Source organism: Zalophus californianus, chromosome 16 (genome assembly GCF_009762305.2).
Source record: "Zalophus californianus isolate mZalCal1 chromosome 16, mZalCal1.pri.v2, whole genome shotgun sequence".
Lineage (NCBI taxonomy): Eukaryota > Metazoa > Chordata > Mammalia > Carnivora > Otariidae > Zalophus > Zalophus californianus.
Genome location: NC_045610.1, coordinates 54,059,355 through 54,077,729, shown reverse-complemented (window position 1 = coordinate 54,077,729; position 18,375 = coordinate 54,059,355). Strand labels below are relative to the sequence as shown.

The 18,375-nt window shown below is 52.0% G+C and overlaps 1 protein-coding gene and 1 long non-coding RNA gene across 2 annotated transcripts in view; one reads left to right on the top strand and one right to left on the bottom strand.

Moving 5' to 3' along the window:
* Positions 1–341: 341 nt before the first annotated feature.
* SOX9 (SRY-box transcription factor 9) lies at positions 342–4,493 on the bottom strand. Its single transcript, XM_035724629.1, has 3 exons — positions 3,584–4,493; positions 2,405–2,658; positions 342–1,813 (listed from the first exon to the last, which is right to left on the bottom strand). Exons 1-3 carry the CDS (start codon positions 4,012–4,014, stop codon positions 963–965), a joined length of 1,536 nt encoding a protein of 511 aa, XP_035580522.1. The 5' UTR covers positions 4,015–4,493; the 3' UTR covers positions 342–962.
* A 105-nt stretch (positions 4,494–4,598) lies between these two features.
* The window catches only part of LOC113939730, a 33,960-nt gene continuing 20,183 nt past the window's right edge, over positions 4,599–18,375 (top strand). Inside the window, exon 1 of the long non-coding RNA XR_003525329.1 lies at positions 4,599–4,631. This is a non-coding gene — a long non-coding RNA (uncharacterized LOC113939730). The remainder of the gene's footprint in view (positions 4,632–18,375) is intronic.

The window sequence follows — 18,375 nt, the reverse complement described above, 5'->3', positions numbered from 1 at the left end:
CTTTGCTTCGTTTTCACTTCTTTCTTAAGATTGCAACAAACAAGCAAATGCGGAAGGAAGGAAATGCACTAACAGAGAGCACAAGTATTTTCCAGCAGCACGGTTTTAAGGCTCAAGGTATTTTCTCATTTAAAAAATATATATATGATAAAGCTTACCAAATGCTTCTCTAGACTATGGTTTACTCCCATATTTGCAAAATAAGGCCTTTATTTTTCTTTCTAAGGCAGCTCCTTCTTGAATCAGAAAGCCTGAGGAATTAAGCAAAGCTAACCCCCAAAACTTATCACGTAACACAAATCCGTGTTTTTTTTAATGTTAATGCAACAACACACACACACTTTTTTTTTTGTTTTTTGTTTTTTGTTTTTTTTTTGTAAGAGAAAGCTCATCTGTACAAAAATACTCTGGTTGCAGGAAAAGCTAGGGCACACTGTTCAACTAAGTAGTTTAGCTGTTGGAAAAATAAGAGCATTTAATTTCTTTATCTAAAAATATGTATAAATCCCCTCAAAACGGTAATGAATCATACACAGTACATACTAAAAATATTTAAAATAGAGAATATTCCTCACAGAGGACTTTTTTCTTTAATTACTGCTAAAAAATAATTACAAAGTTCAAACAGGCAGAGAGATTGAGCAAATTGGTCACACGATGATTCTCCATTTATCCTCCATTGCTTGCTTTGAAGAAAGTTTTCAAGTTCGGTTTCTCCTCGATTCCGCCGGTCCGCCCGGCCACGAGTGGCCTGGCTACTGATTTGCAGCAAGGTGGTAATGCGTCTGGATAGCTAATGGTTCGGTCCTGGAATCTGGGTACGAGTTGCCTTTAGCTTAAATGTCTTTAAGGAATAAGAAAAAAAAAAAAAATGTCCCAAGGAAATTCTGGTTGGTTCTTTCTTTCTTCGGTGCTTTTTAGGATCATCACGCGGTCAGCATCCCCCTTGGCGCAAGGCCTCCTCAAGGTCTGGTGAGCTGTGTGTAGACCGGCTGTTCCCAGTGCTGGGGGCTATGGGTCTGCGGGATGGAAGGGACCCCGGAGGTGTCGGCGATGGGGGTGTACATGGGCCGCTGCGCGGGGTTCATGTAGGTGAAGGTGGAGTAGAGGCTGGAGCCCTGGCCCGCCGCGTGGCTGTAGTAGGAGCCGGAGTTCTGGTGGTCTGGATAGTCGTACTGCGAGCGGGTGATGGGCGGGTAGGAGGGGCTGTAGTGCGGGAGGTTGAAGGGGCTGTAGGCGATCTGCTGCGGCGAGTGCTGCTGAGGCTCGCTGTAGTGGCTGGGACTCAGCTGCTCCGTCTTGATGTGCGTTCGCTGCGACTGGCCCGGCTCGCTGCTCAGCGTGGTCAGCGTGTGCGCCGGCTGCGGCTGCGGGGGCGCCGGCTGCGGCTGCGGGGGCGCGGGCTGCGGCTGCGGGGGCGCCTGCGGGGCCTGCGGGGCCTGCGGGGGCTGCTGCGGGGGCGGCGGCGGCGGCGGCGCCTGCTGCTTGGACATCCACACGTGGCCTGCGCCCGCCGGGGTCGCCGCCGTGCTGCTGATGCCGTAGCTGCCCGTGTAGGTGACCTGGCCGTGCGTGGCCGGCACCCCCGGGTGGCCATTGGGCGGCAGGTACTGGTCGAATTCGTTGACGTCGAAGGTCTCGATGTTGGAGATGACGTCGCTGCTCAGCTCGCCGATGTCCACGTCGCGGAAGTCGATGGGGGGCTGTCGGCCCCCCTCTGGCAGGGGGCGCCCCTCGCGCTTCAGGTCAGCCTTGCCGGGCTGCACGTCGGTTTTGGGGGTGGTGGGTGGCGTCGGTGGGCCCTGGGATTGCCCTGCGGGCAACAGAAGAGAAGCAGCACAGAAAATCAACAAGGGCTGTGCAAAGGCCCTAATCTTAGGAACCCTCCTGCGACCCTCCCTCCAAGTTAAAGTGTCAGGAGGACCCGCAACCGCGCGGGAGGCGCGGTGCACCCGAGATAAGTCGCCAAATGATTAACCTGCCAGTACACATTCTGCGATCTCCTTTTATGGGGGGGCAGTTCTGAGGCCTGGAGGATCGGGAGCACAGAATTGCTACTTGTGAAAGAACCCTGTGAGTGCTTCTGGGGTGGCGGAGCGAGAGGAGGAAGAAGTCCTGCAAAGCTGTAAAGGCATTTTACCTCGCAATAAAAATTAATCTGCTAGAATGTAGAGATTGAGGTAGGGCGTGTGTGTGTGCGCGCGCGCGCGCGCGCGTGTGTGTGTGTGTGGTGTGTGTAGGAGCTTCTCGGGGCCCTGGGTTGGGAGGGGAGGAGGATTAGGCGCTAGGGGTAGTTTTTCCCTCCCCAGGGAGCTCAAAGTCCCTAAACCTACTCGGTGGAGACCTGGGGTGTGCCCGTGGGGCCCACGGGAGGCTTAGCCTGGGGCTGTGGGGGGGGACTCACCCGAGTGCTCCCCGGGGGAGTGCACCTCGCTCATGCCGGAGGAGGAGTGCGGCGAGTCGGCCTGCAGCGCCTTGAAGATGGCGTTGGGGGAGATGTGCGTCTGCTCCGTGGCCTCCTCGGCCTCCGCCTGGCCGTTCTTCACCGACTTCCTCCGCCGCGGCTGGTACTTGTAATCCGGGTGGTCCTTCTTGTGCTGCACGCGCAGCCGCTCCGCCTCCTCCACGAAGGGCCGCTTCTCGCTCTCGTTCAGCAGTCTGGGGGCGGGGGAGGGGGCGCAGAGAGAAACAGAGGGGGTTCTGTGAAACTGGCGGAACTGTCAGGTCGGCGGGAGGGGGAGGTGACCCCGACCACTCGGCTTCTTCGCACACAACCCCTTCCTCCCTCCTCCCTGCTTTCCAGCCGCTGCTGCAGCTCATAACTTTCCTTAAATTAAAAAAGAAAGAAAAAGGAAAGAAAAAAAAAGGGAAAACTAAATCTCGGTTCTTTTAGTCCGACCTGAGCGGTCACTCCCCGCCCCGCCCTCGCTCCTTCTATTTTGGAAAACCCTGGAGATGAAAATAGCTCTCCGCTGCTTCTGCTCTAAGTGCCTCTGCTACTGCAGTTATAACGCCCCCCCGCCCCCAACACTCTTAAAAGCTTTCCAAAAAACCACTTAATCGGCAAGGAGCTCCTCCTGCCCCCCCCCCCCGCGTCCACCTATTTCCAGCAGCCCCCCCCCCCAATTCCTGCCGGGAGTCTCCTCTGGCCTTGAAGTCTCCCCCCCTTCACCCCATCTCCTTGGTCTGTGGGGCTACACGAGAGAGCGCAGTTGGAGCGAGAGAGGGACAAACTTTACTTCCCACCCAACCCCCCACTTGGGATCGAACTGAACTTCACAGAGACGGGAGATAGGGCTGGCAGCCCCCTCCCACCGTGCCTCCCACAAGTCTTCTCCCACCCTTTGGCTCTCTCGGCCCCCTTCCCCTGCCCCCCTCCCCTCCTTTCCCCCTGAAGAGGAATCCAAGAACTTCGTCAAACTCTGAGCCAAGTTACACTTCGCCCCCCCTACCCAGCCCCCCCCCCCGCCGCCCCCCTGCTCCGGGGCCGGCAACTCCCTCTTGCTGGGAGGCGGGGCGCGAGAGAGTGTCCCGGCCAGCGCCCCCCGCCACCGCGGAGCCCACCCTGCCGCACCGGCCCTACCTCCAGAGCTTGCCCAGCGTCTTGCTGAGCTCGGCGTTGTGCAGGTGCGGGTACTGGTCGGCGAGCTTCCTGCGCGCCGCCTGCGCCCACACCATGAAGGCGTTCATGGGCCGCTTGACGTGCGGCTTGTTCTTGCTCGAGCCGTTGACGCGCACCGGCATGGGTACCAGCGTCCAGTCGTAGCCCTTGAGCACCTGGCTGACCGCCTCGCGGATGCACACGGGGAACTTGTCCTCCTCGCTCTCCTTCTTCAGGTCCGGCTCGCCCTTGGGGAACGTGTTCTCCTGGGGCCGCGTGTTCTCGGTGTCCGAACCGGAGCCCGAAGGGCAGGGCGAGCCCGCCGAGTCCTCGGACATGGTGGGGCTGGGGGCGCCGGACAGGCCCTTCTCCTGCTCGTCGGTCATCTTCATGAAGGGGTCCAGGAGATTCATACGCGGGCCCGGGGCAGGGGGCGGGTGGCAGGGAAAGGCGAGAAGCCGCGGCGGCTCGGGGACTCGAGGCGCGGGCTCCTCTCCCCTCGGCTGCCCGAACGCGGAGCGAGCGGCTCCCGGGGAGCCTGGCACGTCAGCCGGCTGCGGCGGCAAGCACTTGGGAAGGCGCGCGGTGGCCAGCCCGCAGCTGTCTGCTCCAAGTGGGGTAAGGCGAACTGGAGAGGAGAAGAAGGAGGGGAAGAAAGAGAGCAAAAGCGGGGCGCTTGCACCCCTTTTCTTCTCCTCCTGCAAAGAAAAGTTCCTGGGGTGAAACTGGCAAGTCGCGGCGCAAGTTTCCAGTGAGTTTCAACCTCCGCTCTCAGCTCCTCAACTCGCAGCTCTGGGACTCTTTAATAACTACTGCTCCTCACCTTAGAGACGGCCAGCCAATCACAGCACGGCATTTCAGGGGTTGGCAGGCAGCTGATTGGACTGGATTTTGCGAGGAGGAGGATTGTGGCAGTGGGCTTGGGTGACGAGAGGGGAGGGGAGGAGCGGGGAGGGGAGCGCTGCCTCTGGTCTGGCGTTGGGGGGGGGGTTGCAGCGGGGAAGGCGGGGGACCCGGGACGTCCAAGTGTGTAAGTTTGCCATACTCTCGTAATGTCAGAAGTTTGGTGCCGTCTCCGCACGAATTTTGCGTGCGTGTGTGTGTGTGTGTGTGTGTGTGTGTGTGTGTGCGCGCGCGCGCGCGCGCGTCTAGACTAGGATCTGCCCCCACCCCCAAGCATTTCTTTTCACTGCTTTCTGCGCGGTCCCGGAGACTTAGCTGGAGTTTGTAGCATTCGAAAAGCAGTCGTTCTTTAACGCGTAGCCCAGTTTATGCTTCTGGAGCCTGCCTCCTCCGAAAGTGCTTAGAAATGGTCTTTTGAAGCAAATGTTTTGGTGACTCAACGCCCGCTGTTCCTCTGTAATAATCCATATAAATAGATTAACACGCTCTGGTTCGCCGGGACCGGTGCGGCTGGTTGGGATTCTGCTGCGCTCTTGCAAGGGGAATCAATGAAAACCAAAGCTAAGTCCCGGCGAAGGCTGGCGGCAGCGGCGGGGACGCAGTAGCCCCGCGCTCGCGGGAGCCGTCCCCGCGCCACAGCGCCCTTGAACTCTGACAAGTCCTTCTCCAGCCCCCCAAGCCCCCACCCCGCGACACTGCTCTGTGACAGGCAACCGCTTTGACGTTCTGCTTTTCACCTCCTAGCCGAATCCAAACGTCAGCAGGGTTGCCACTGGAAAGAGCTTGCAAACTGCTCTGGCTTTGAGAGATCGAACTTTGCGAATGTGGCCGTCCCGGGCCGAGAGGCTGAGGCCAGTCCCTTGGTTTGTAAAACGCCAAACACACGGGCAGCACCGCAGACAAAACACTCCACTTCGGCGGAGTCGTGCAGCTCGCCTGTTTTCGTCCTCCTTTACAAAACACCTGGAGGGTTAACGCTCCCGTCTCCTGACTGTAATCGGGTTCTTCTCCGACTCGCAGACAGCTAGAAGTCCTGGGGGAGGGATTGGGGGTGTCTCTGGTGTATCACAAGTGTGATTTGAGCACAACCTTTGTGTTTGCACCAACTGCCTTTAGTGCTTGGCTAGGTATCAGTTCTGGAAGAGAAGAAAAAAAAATCCTAGGCTCCTGCGGGTTACATGTCTTCAGAATCACAAATAAACGCACAACTGTGGAAATCTCCTAATTTTTAAACTTCCCCCTTTCTGGCTCTCCCAGATGTCCGCCTCGAATTAAATTATTGTTATGGTGAATCGGGCCGCATCATAGCAAAGACTTGTTCATTTCTAATTTGTATATTGCGGACACTATTGCAAGATTTAAAAGAATGATTTCCTGGAAGATTTAAAAAAAAAAAATCTCGTTTTCTCTCATTTTCTTCCGAAGAAGTCGACCTTTCTTATAGGAAACGGAATTCTTCAGAAGGTAGTAAGTTGCAACTACAGTTAAATACTATTTACTTTTTAAACGAATGTAACTCACTCACAGTGGATGTCTGTAGTACCCTATAGCTTGTTTACAAGTTTTAGAGACCTCCATACAGTAGCCACGTATTCATGGCTCCGTGAATACGCTGGAAAAGTATAAGAACAACTTTGTCCTTTCTTGGGAGAAAAGAGTCCCGCGTAGTGTCAACTGATTTCTGTGTCGTGGTGAGGGGACATTTGTGAGTATAACTGTGTGATTTGTAGGCACCTGACCCAGGAGGACACTCAGAGACTAGAACTTCTGGCAGAAATTTTAACCAAGGCGTCTGTATTTAGTTGCATTTTATTGCAATTCTTGTGTTTACTGGCTTAAAGGCACTGAAGACTGTGACTTTAAGATATTTTGGAATATTTCTCTAAATATTTGTCAAGATAAATAGATGCACATAAATACATATTTAATACAATTACGTCATAGGAGATACGTAATTTATAGAATTTTAAATCATAAATTTACAGTGTTTTGTACATTTTCTGTTCATTTGATGCAAACACTCTGTATTGTTGTATCTTCTTCAAAACTGATAAACTGGACTTTTTAAATGGTGCAATTTTCAGCTTCATCCAGAGGGGGCGCCAAAAGCTCAGAAACTGTTTAACTCACAGAAAGGGCAGGAAAACTTTGATGGTGGTGGGGGCTGGTGGTGGTGTGCTCCACTCAATCAGGGCTGCTTTGCTGCTGAGATTTATCTCTGCAGAAATTCCTACTCGATATTTCCTCCCGTTTGGATTCACCTCTAGGCAGCCCAGTTAGAGGAACTGGGAGACGTGTGTCTATACGGGACCGGGCAAGAAAAGAGCGTTCAAGGTGCCTGACGCTTCTAGTCTGCATGGAACGGGGAGACCGGGTTCAGGAGAAGGACCCCTGTCCCCAGATTCCAGACATTGCCCTCTGCTCGTGTGCCAGGACCAGGACAAGTCTGAGTCGTAGACACCGTTGATTAGTCCTGTATTTCTGCAGGGGCTCCGGTGCCAACTCCCCCACCCCCACTCAGGGGTTCGGCTCCGTGTGAGTTTCTCGGGTCGTCCCTGACCTCTCCTCCCTGCCCCAGGAAGACGCTCGCGGTCCGCGACCAGAGGACCCGTGTCAGAGAGCGCCAGAGGGAAAGGAACCCATTCTCAATGTTCAGGTTACAGATCGGGAAACTGAGGCTGTTGGCTCCGTTTTAGCCAGGGCATGCTGCCGAGAGCCAGACGCGGTGGGCTCCTCTTTCTGGTGGGGAAAGGGCGCAGGTCAAGAAAAGCGGCAGGCAGCGGAGGGCCCTTCACCAGTCTGCGACGTGCATTCCGGGCCACGCTCTAAGCAAGCGCCGCGAGGTCTGCCGCGGGGGCAGAGACTTGGAGGTGCAAGCAGATCCCAAGACGGACCTTGAGAAGCCGAGGTCCGGGATCACCCCCCCGCCCCGTCTCTTTCAGCGACTAGGGCCGGCGCCGGGTTCAATTTCCCTAGCCTGGGCCGCCGAGCTCCCTCCGCGTCTACGCGGGCGCCAAGTCCGGAGCCCAGAGATGTTGGATTACAGCGAGTTTCGTGGGCTCTGTGGGGCGGTGTGAACACACGGCACAGGGGGGTTTTCCGTCTTCGGATGGCAGTGGACGGCGTGGGCGAATGGGGTTCCCTTTACCTGGGGAATTAGAGACCGTAACCTCTCTTTCCAAAATTTCCTAGCAAAAGTGGGGAGCGTGTCTAAATCCGTTTTCAGCAGGGGTGCATGTCCCCGAAGAATTCGGTTGGGTTGAGCAGCAGAGTCTCCTGAAGATCTCAGCCCCGGGCGATGTTCTCTATAGAGGTGCTCAGGGAAGTGGATATACCTTCTCTCTGTCAAATTTTCTGGGGGCTCGGTTCCCTTGAGGTAAAAGACCCCAATCCCTGGCGGGACTCTCGGGTCCCCGCTCTCTCCTCGGTGGTTAGTACTTTTCACGCGGCTGCGAGCCCGTTTGCAGGTCGCTCTTCAGGTCGGACACCGGTTCTCTAGGGAGAGGCGGCGGGTAAGCCGTCTCTCAGGACGGCCCTGGGACTGGACAGCAACAGCGCAAGGGAAAAGGAAAATGCCAGGTAGCTTCGTAGGTGCGCAATAAACATCTGTGGACAGCCGAATAAATGCGACCTTTGGACATTCTGCCCCCTTGGGTGTGGGACCCGTCGTAGGCCTCCAGAGCTCCCAGCAACAGGTCCCTAAACGCACGTGACTGTAGAGTCCTACGTGGATTTCTCCCCAAACGGGCGCCCTACTTTGGGAGATTATCCGACATGTGTCACCTAGGATCATAGAGTCCTAGCGCCCCCCGAAACTGTAGGCCAAAAAGGGCTTTCCGTTTTCTTCCCTTTTCTGTTTTCTAACAGAAAGAGGAATGCGGTGGACGGGAGGTGCTGGCTGAGGGAGGCATGAACCTGCAAAGTGCTCCAGGGTGACCTGGCCGGGTTGTGGGGCCGCGGGCGGCTGTGGCCCAGCGGGGCGCCCGCAGGGTGAGGGCCAGAGCCCAGCAACAGATGGGAAGAGCTGGCTCAACCTGGACGGACTACCAGAGGGGAGGCGGGGAGGGATTGGGAGTAGGAGGTCCCAGTTCCAAAGGGACTGTGCTTCCAGAGGGAGTGTGAGTGTGTGTGTGTGTGTGTGAGTGTGTGTGTGTGTGTCTCCCTTCCTTTTCTGAAAATATCTGTCTTTTAGGCAAGGTACAGGGGAGACGCGCATCATTTGGATTCCCTCAAAGCATCCCTAGAACGGCCTGGAAATTTCCTTAGGCCAAGTTTTCTTTTTCCCTCTCCAATTTTCCTCTTTTTAAAAATCTTTCAGGCATTTTCATTTAAATGTGCACTTTGCCTTGCTGATCTAAAAACATAAATAAAGTTAAGTGTTCAACGCAGCAGTACTCCCATTGGCAGCCCTGTCCACTGAGCCAAGGGGCTCCCTTCAGCACCAAGAGCTTCCTCCGCAGTTCCCGGGCTCACACCTGTGCCTCCTCCTCCCCTTGAGTCCCCTTTCGGTTTAGGGGTGTTCGGTTCCAGGGAGGACATTGGCAGAAAAGAGCGGAGAGTCTCAGGACAGTTTTGTGTGATTCTCCCCGGATAGACTGGGTTCTATAGCGGGGACTTCATCTCAGGCTGAAGAGACTATAACCAGCTACTCCCACTACGATGTCCTATTGGGTGGGTTATGATGTCGGATCTTTATTAATCAGAGAAAATGTTTCCATCAAACCACAGAAAAGGGAGAAATGCTACTAGTATACAATTCCAAAGGTAACTGTAAGAATTAAATACAAATTATCTTGTGACGTTCTTGTAAGCCTTTTCTCTCTCACCCGGGCCTCGGGCTCCCCCGGGCAGAGCGCATCTTCCCGGGGTTACTGGAACCTATAGATTCGCGGGGCGAAACCGAGTGTCCTGAAGCTGCGAGCTGAGCTCGGCTTTGGAGAAGCGTGAGCGCGCAGCGGGGGTTGCCGGACTTTGGGCAGCGGCGGGGGAACCAGGAGTGCGGAGGCCCTGAAGTCAGCCCCCAACTTTGGAGTTTCCTGGAGAGTGACGTCTTAACGCGGGGGGGGGGGGGCGCTCTGTCGGCGGAGGGCTCTCAGATCTGTGACGTCATAAAACTACCCGGAGGTTGGCTGATCCGGAGCCACGGAGAATGGCCCGGGGGCTTCTTCAGAAAGTGAGGGCCCGCAGGGAACGCGGGGACCCGCCAGGCTGCCTACCATGTCATTGTTTATTTCAAATTAATTTCTTGGTGCGCGTTGCTGTCTGCAAGCCTGCGGGAGAGAGAGTGTTATTACAGGATTCCATTCTGGGTTTGTTTGAAGGGGAAGCCAGGGCTCTCTGGTACCGTCTCAGCTTTGAATAGGCAGATCTGGGAATTTGGAGAAAGCAGGTCTCCCCCCCCCCCCCCGCCCCCCCCCCCCCCCCCCCGCTTTCCTGCATTTCCCCTTTCTCTTCAACATCTTTCTCCCAAGACCCTTTCACTGATGTGAAAGGTGTAAGTAGAGTCTTAAATGCCTTTTTCCCCCTCTGTTACATCTCCTCCCCACTTTTTTTTTTTTTTTTAATGAGAATGACATTTGGCCAGGTGAAGGCGAGAGGGACAGTTTTTTGTTTGTTCCTTTCTCCTCCCTTAAATCTCCAGAAAATCTCGCAGCGTCCCTGCTACTATCTTAAGAACACAATGTATTTACATCTTATGAAAGGGCAGGTTGTTTGCTTTCACACAGAGTTCTAGCACTGGAACCTCCTTCTCTCCCAATTTCCAGATTGGCTGAAACTCAAGGGAAGGCCTAACAGAGCAGGGTCTGGACGAGGTATGGGCTGTTTGCAGAAATGGCCTCCCTTTGGGGTGCTCCTAAAGCTCACAAAATTGTCAACTCAGGTTGGCAGTGGACTGTCTTTTTACCCTTAATATCCATGTGCAAAGCAGAGACAAATAAGCAGTTCCTGCTATAAATTAGGGATAAGGTCCCCCTAGATTCAATCATCAGAGCATTTTATTATTCTTTAAAAGAGAAGGTCAAGTCTCAGAGCACCCTAAATGTAGGCATCTTTCCCTTAAATACTTTCTTGGAGCAATGGAGACATCTCACAGGGTGACACGTCTCCTTCAGCAACTAGGAGAAACGGTGGTATCTGGTGAGGGTTGATATCTCTGTAGGAAAGGAAGGCACCCTGGTTGGTCTTGGCTCAGACACTGTCCCCAGTCATTCACCGACACCCCCTCTGCCTCCAGGGTCCACTTCTCCCCAGAGTCTCTCTTGGACAAAGTCTCCCAAGAGAGCCCAGATTCCAGTTTTCCTTTGAACCTTGACTATAATAAAGGCATGAGGTATGTCAGGCAACAGGTGCTTGCAGATTTTGAGGCATGGGTGACCCCAGAAGGCTGTGCAGGACCTGGAACAGCAGGGTGCATGGGCCCCAGCATTGGGCTCCAGATGACAGAGCACAGTTGGGGGTGGATTCAGCCCCTGTCTGCCCATACCCCATTTTGCCCCCCCCAGGGCATTTTGTGTTCTGAGAACCTCTTTCTTTCCTTGCTCTGAAAGAGTGCATGGATCACAGAGGGCTGCCTCCTATCCTTGGTCCTCCGTCAGAGTGCTGAGGGGAAGACAAAGGAGGGAGGAGGGGTCCCTGAACACCTGGCTCAATGGCAGATGCCTTTCCATCCTTTTCTTGGGCCCCAGAAGTCACCTCTCTCTTCCATCGCTGGTGGTTGGTGATGCTGTGCCACTCTTGGCCTGAGCCATCACCTCCCACCCCACCACCCCTCCCCTTTCTCGGTCCAAGCCCAGAAATGCCTTGTAGTGTGTGGTACGCTTCACTCTCTCTTTGGGGGACATCTGCCAACCAGCACAGTGGTGATGACAGTTTCCAGATGATTTTCCAGGAGCAAAGAAATCTTCTGAGGGAGGAGAGAGCGGCATTGGCCAAACGCTGAGTGGGCTGAACATTGTGGTTCCGGAAGAGGCCCAGGGAGGTGGGGTTCTGTGGGGCTCCAGGATTTTTTTTCCCCCTCCAGAGTCTGCCTAAAGCAAAAGTCACTAATTGCTTTTTATTTTCCTGGCACTTAAGAGGTTCTCTGGATTCTGACTCTCCTCCAAGAACTTAGGTCTGAGGAAAGCAGGCTTTCAGGGTGATAACGGGGGAGGGGGGGTGGTAATTGGCCTCCAAGCTCACCTGCCTCAGCTCAGCAGGGCTCGAGACCTGTTTCAGCCAACTTCTGGGCTAGTTTCATTAGCCCAGAACACTGCACATGTCAGACAGATGACGGAAGGAACACTCCCTTACCCCCTTCTTCTGTCCCCAGCCCAACTTCACTTCTGCCAAGGACACTTTGATTTTTCAGTCAAACCAACCAGGAAGTGGGAGTGAGGTTGCCTTTGAGAATTAAGAATGAGTTCAGAGAAAGGATTTGGTTCTCTCTGGATCCTGAAAAATTCCAAGAAATGCTCCCTTAGAAGGAAAGAAATATTACTATTAATTATTATTATTATTGCTCATGCCTAAGAGCATCCCTAACTCCTCAAATCTCCCCCATGTCCTTTGGCTATTTCTCCAAGACCCATGGGTAGAACTAGCCCTGTCTTCCTAGACGAATATACTGGCTTCTTCCCCGTCTTCAAGAGTTTCCTTTCTACTGTACTGGGGAGCCTTCCCTACAACTCTCGCTTGCAGTCCTCATCTCTCTTTTCAGGGAAGGGTGTCTCTCCCAATATAAGCCGTCCTCACCTACCGTTCTCTTAGAAAAGGTGTGAGGCTCATTCAGACTATGGAGTAAATGACTATTAGGGCTCAGTCTCTTCTCAGTCTGAGAGGCATCCAGACTGTGGTAGGGAATGGAGATCCAGTTCAAAGGCTAAACCCTCCGTGAAGACTTGAATTCTCTCCAAGAAAAGATATTTGTGTTCTTATAAGATTTTGTTCATGCCCTTTCATGCTGTCGTTTGTCTACTGTGTGTAGTGTGTATGCTCACCCCCTCAACTGTGATCTCCTTGAGGACAATGACAGAGTGTTATTCTATTCTGTGTGCCACATAGACTCTGCCAAATAAATGTGTAGTGCAGGAATGAATGACCAAAATTTAGCCAAAGCAATGAATACCTGATAGTACATTTCAGCTACCAGGCACATAGTGGGATACCTTGGCCAGTTAGATGAGATGTCTTTATGGCTTCCCTCAAAATGTGGCCTGTAGATGGCTATCTGTGCCACTCACAAGGAAGTCTGTCCTTGCCCGGAAACTTCTTCTAAATTTCCTGTCCTCTGGAAAGGGTGTTAGAGACATGCCTTTGGAGAATATTTGGAGTGATGGACATAAAGCTTTCAGATTGCAATCTTTACACATTTCTGGCCTTGATTTACAGGTTTTGAGAAAACAATCAAACCACAAACTGAAGTCATTATTAACATATCAGAACCTCTAAAACCTCTAGACTTTGCTACCCAAATATACAATGATAATAAATATTTTTTTCTTCCTGGTTTTCTTGCTTGCTTTTCTAAGCACAAAGCACAGCCCTTTCATGGATGAGCCCCAGAGTGGCTGACTGCTGAATGAATGGTGGGTGGGGTGGGGGTGGAGGAGTGGGGGTGGGGGGCAGGGCAGAGGGGACAAGTTTGACCTGCTTTCCCCTGCAGCTCCTCTAAGGAAGGCATTTTCTTTTCTCTGCAAAGGGCACTGCTGTTTGTTTGGAGAAGGAGAGCTGTGGGTATGGAATTAGGGGGTGTCATGTGGGCTGCACGTGTGGCTAGAGCTACCTGAAATCTGTAGGCTAATCACTCCCAGATGGCCCCAGGGACTGCAGTCCCAAGAGCCTCAGGAACACAAATCCCTCCCCAACTCCTCCTGGGGGGAGGGATTTAAAGGGAAAGCAGGATGGAAGTGTGTGTATATGGATGTGCCTTGCCTAGGCACTTTTGGGACTTGTGATTCAGTTTGGACCTAAGGCCCTACATCCTTTCCGACCAGAGGCATTTGAAAAACAATGTCACCCATCTCCTTCCCTGCCCCTAAATCCAAACTGTGATTTACTTAGAAGAAGGAGGAGGTGCAAGAAAATGAGAAACAGAAGGAGGAGAGAAACACTAGCTTCAGGAACTATCCACTGGCTGGAGGGTGGGGTGGGGTGGGGTGGGGTGGGGTGGGCGGAGTTCATTTCAGCAGGTATTTATTTAGGTATTAAATGTCAAAAGTGCCTTAGCTTTTTGCTGCTCCTGGGTGAAACTTTTTTGCTCAGGTGGGTGGGGCCATGCAGTGAGGGGTCAAGAGTGAGCATTCTCTTCTAGCCAGTGGGCAGCCACCCCACGGAGGAAATGTGGGGTGCCGGCTTGGAGAGGAGAAGCCTTCACCTTGGCCTCAGTCTGTCCGGGGCCTGTATTCTCCCTCCTCCGCCCAAGGCACCGTGTCGGCTTCGGTCCACACTGTGGGCTGTATCTCACTTAGGACAGCTCTCCACAGTTCCCACCCAACACGCGTCCGGCCGCTGCAGAACCAGGATCCCGGTGTGGGGGACCGGGGGGGGGGGGGGGGGGGGGGGGGGGCGGGGGGGGCGGTGCGTGGCTGCCGCCCCCGCAGGGCCCTGAGCGGAGAATTTCACACGCTGCTGTGAGCGTGGAGCCCTGCTCTCGGGCACGCAATCGGCCGCCTCGGCCGGGGAGCCCGCTCCCCCGCGGCGGCCCTGTCCTCCTCGCACTGGCGCTGTTTTTTTGGGTCACGCGGGGAGGTTGGGGCTTCGCTCTTTTGTGAACTGCACTTTTTGATCTTATCTCCTCCTTTCTTTCCTAATCAGAGTTTGGCTGTCTCTCTCTCGGGGGAGCAGAGAACAAAGTGTGACTTGAACCATGCACATCTAACGTGTCTTCCCGCCTCTTAATTTGTCTTTCTTGAGAACTGCTCTGGGTTTGCAGGAGTGGCGCGTTGGCTGATTTGGTCTCCCGGCCATCGCTTTGCTTTATTTTACTCTGGTGTGTGTTGGATTTCTTTTTTCTCAGAGGCATGTGGCAACCTTTGTACCCCTTGATCCTGGCCTGTCCAGATTTCCCAAATCATTTTGTTCTGCGGGGCAGAAATGGGTTGTCACTATCCCCTTTAAATCCAGGCAAATCCTCATTTGGAAGTGCAGGCCCTCCATTATCATCCTGGTCTAAATTTTTCTTTTCTACTCCGTTGGGACATTTATTAGCAAGAGGAAATGTTTGCGGAGCCCTTACTATGTGCTCCGTGGTGTGCTAAGGGCTTTCCGTGGATATAGCACCTGGCTCCCCCCCAAAAAAACCTTTCATAGGACTTCTTAACTCCTTTTCCCTTTTAACAGATGAGAAAGCCCAGGTCTAGAATGGTTCATTCTCTTTTCTAAACTTTCAAAACTCTAAGTGTTACGGGGTTAAAAACCCACTCACAACAAGTGTGGAATAAGGAAACAGTAGCTACCAACTCTTGGATGCTTACTTACTTGTGATAATTCATTTACTAGGAGACCAGTCGGGCTATGCCTTCATCATCTCTCTTCTATGGTGGGGGAAACTGTTTACCCACAGTCTTGTATCTTTTGGGCCCCGCCTTATTTTCTCGGGACTCTGTGTTTCATGGGGCAACGCTAATCCACGTTTGCGGTCTTGCATTTAGCGCAAGCCGTGGAGGATGTGGTGTTGACACTCACTGTTTGCTCTTATGAGCTGTCCTCCCCTTTCTGCACAGACTCCTGAAGCTGAAGGACATGTCCTTTTCGGGATGAATCAAAATAGGATCCTCTGGTTCAAATGTGGTCTGAATGATAACGCGTTTCATTTGTACGGCGGACGGACGTTTAAAACTCGGTGGTGTTTCGCATGCCCAGAGAAGGCCGTGATGCCAGTTTAAGGAGAGAGGAAGCTGGTACACAGAAGGTGGGGCAGAGACACTCGGACCCCTGACCATGGTGCGGGGGTCTATCCACTGTTCTAGCTGTTTTTTTTTTTTTCCATGCAAGAGCCAGCTTAGAACTCCCTGGGCCTCCGTCTTCATCTTTGGCAATTATTCCCGTATGATGGGTTGGAAAAGATGGAAAAGTGGGGTAAAGGCGATTGGTAAGGACTATTTCCTGAGAATGAATATACAGAATGCAGACAGCAGATTTCAGGAGGACAAAGATCCCATTTAATTGCTGTTCCCTCAGCTCAGATCCCTCTCAGGGGAGCCAGGGAAACCTACTGGGGACAAGAACGATGACCAATTCAAATGTCAGGACTCCTGCCTTTAAGAAGCTTCCACTATGTTCTAACAATGACACAGAGCTCTTTAAGGAAGCAGCGCACATTCATTCCACAAACATTTCACCAATGTCTAAGAGAGGCCTGGCTCCGTGCTGTATGACTAGCCCCACGGACCAACTCAAGGGCAACTGCATTTTTAAATCCATCATGGCTTAGCTCTAAAGCCCTTGTCAGTTTGGCCTTTTGTGAAGGAAAAAAAAAAAAAAAAAAGAAAGAAAAGAGAAAGAAAAGCCAACAAAAACAAAAACAAACAACAACAAAAAACTCCCAAACAAAACACAGACAAACAAAACCCCACTGCGTTTGGGACCTGATCAGCAAAAGAGAAAGCCACACACCCGTGCCACATAACCGGACCCTCCCTTATCCCCTCCCCGTTGTGGGGCTGACGCTCAGTCATTGTCTTCTTCTAAGTCTGCGGCCACAGAGGTTTCCATGGTCGTTATAAAGTGCTTTGTGTATTGGAAACTGCGAATAAAAAGGTAGGGGGAGAAAAAAAAAAAAAAGGCGAACCACCAAGTTCACCCAAACCCTAAACCTCAGGCTCCTGGAAAGAAGCAGCTGCACGAAATTGTCCCAGACTGCAAACATGCCATCAGCAGGGAGGGCGAATGACAATCGTTGCCTGAGATACTGGTGGTTCTGCCACACTTCGGAGGCCTTGGCTGCCGAGTCCACACCGAGGAGGAGTGGAGATCCTTCATAAGTTTCTGAAAGCAAGGCACTTGCTATCTGCTGCCCTCTCACCTCGCCCCCTGGGACAAGGCTGGTCCTCTCCCCCTGGGGGCTCCTGGCTGACCCCCAGAACTAGCTAGCCTCCTTCTTGAGAGTGGTCACCTTTCCTTCCAATGCTGATCTGGGAGAGCAGGAGGCCTACCTTTCAAATTTCCCCACAGTTTCTGAAAGAAAGTATTATTTCCTCAAAACTGCCCAGGTTAGGAACAAAGGCAGACTCTGGGTCTTCTTTAAGCAGGATAGAATGGAATTGACATTCCTTTAAAATGGCTTGTTATTATAGCCGATTTCTGCTAACAATTACCTGACAATAAAGAAGGGGATCTGACTCCTTGAGGGGCTTGTTGAGTTTCCCTTTCCCCCCGTTTTCTTTTGGTGGAGCCTTAAAAAAATGGACGCATACTTGGAGTTCAGATTTAGACAGGTCTAGTCTATCAACATCCATGACATATGTGTAAATCCTACTGGACAAATAATGATTTTATATGGGTATGCATGCATGTGTGTCTGAGTGTCTGCGTGTGTATGTATGTGTGTTCTCAGGGAGAGGGACATAGAGATAATTTCTTTCCTTTTATAATCAAGTTGTCTTTTCTTGAGAATGGGATGGTAGGAAAAAGAAAAGAGGGAGTTGCTGAATTTTAGAGACACGTATATGGAAAGTCTATTAGGATGGTTGGTCTCACAAGCAGATTCAGTATCTTTTTATTATCTGATTTGAGCAAATGCTGTGCATGTAATTGATGTTCAATAAATATTTGTCGAAAAGAATTGCACCTGCTATGCTTGATGTGTTGAAGGAGAAGGAAGCCCAGACTATGGACTGGAATTTGTCAGCTGGGAGTAACATCTTTTGTGGTTGGTTTGGGGGATATGAGCGTTCCCCCAAATGCGACACAGCATAAACAGTAGGGCTGGACATTTGGTTAAACCTAAATGTTTGCCAACACAATATAACCTCCATATATCTTTCTGATAGTAATCCTGAATTCTTAGACCAGAAATGTGACCACATGTTCCGTGGTCTTCTGTAAAACACCGTGCTTCTCAACAAGCCAGTTTTGTCATATTAAAAATAAGAAGTTGTCTTGTCTGAGTTCCCGTTGATATTTAAGCTGCATTGACCCCGGCTTACTAGGAGTTTTGACATGCCAGATAAGAGCTAGATTCAAAAGGCCAATCCAAACCAGACACCTGGCCTTATCAACATTGTTATTCCAGTAGATCTGTCTGCTTGATAGAGAAACTGGGGGTAGAAGTGGTAGGTGCCCTAAATGCCCCAGCCTAGTGAAAGGTACGGTGCTCCATAAATACCCCTTGCAGCCTGATGGACGTACTTCAGTGGCTCAGTAGACAACCAAACAGAAAACTCCCTGACTGCCAGAAGGTTTGGTTGTTTGGGGATGGCCAGAAGCTGCCTTGGGACTTCAGATGTGGGCTAGACTTTTCAGAGGTAATACGAGCCAAGAGGGGGTCATGTACATGTAATATTCTTTGTAATGTGAGCCTCACACACCCAGTGAGCAGAATCCTTTTTTGATGAGGATGGGTTTAATAGCAGATCAATAGGTTTTTTTGTTTGTTTGTTTCAACCCAAACTGAGGTATCACCTTTCCCTTTCACCCCTTTGTTCCCACCTTTCTGGCTCCCGCTTACGGGGCCCCACACATTGATTTTAATTTTCAACACTTAGCGCCTGACTTAGTGATCTAAGATCACTGACTCAGAAAACGGGAAAGGTCAGTCTGACTAACACCTCACCCAGCGTCCTGGGATTAGCATCCAAAACAAACAGATCAGAGATGGGATGCAGACTCCCAAGAGACAATTCCCACGTGTGAGAAAGCCCAGGAGAAACGGATGGCATTTCTCAAGCTCACTG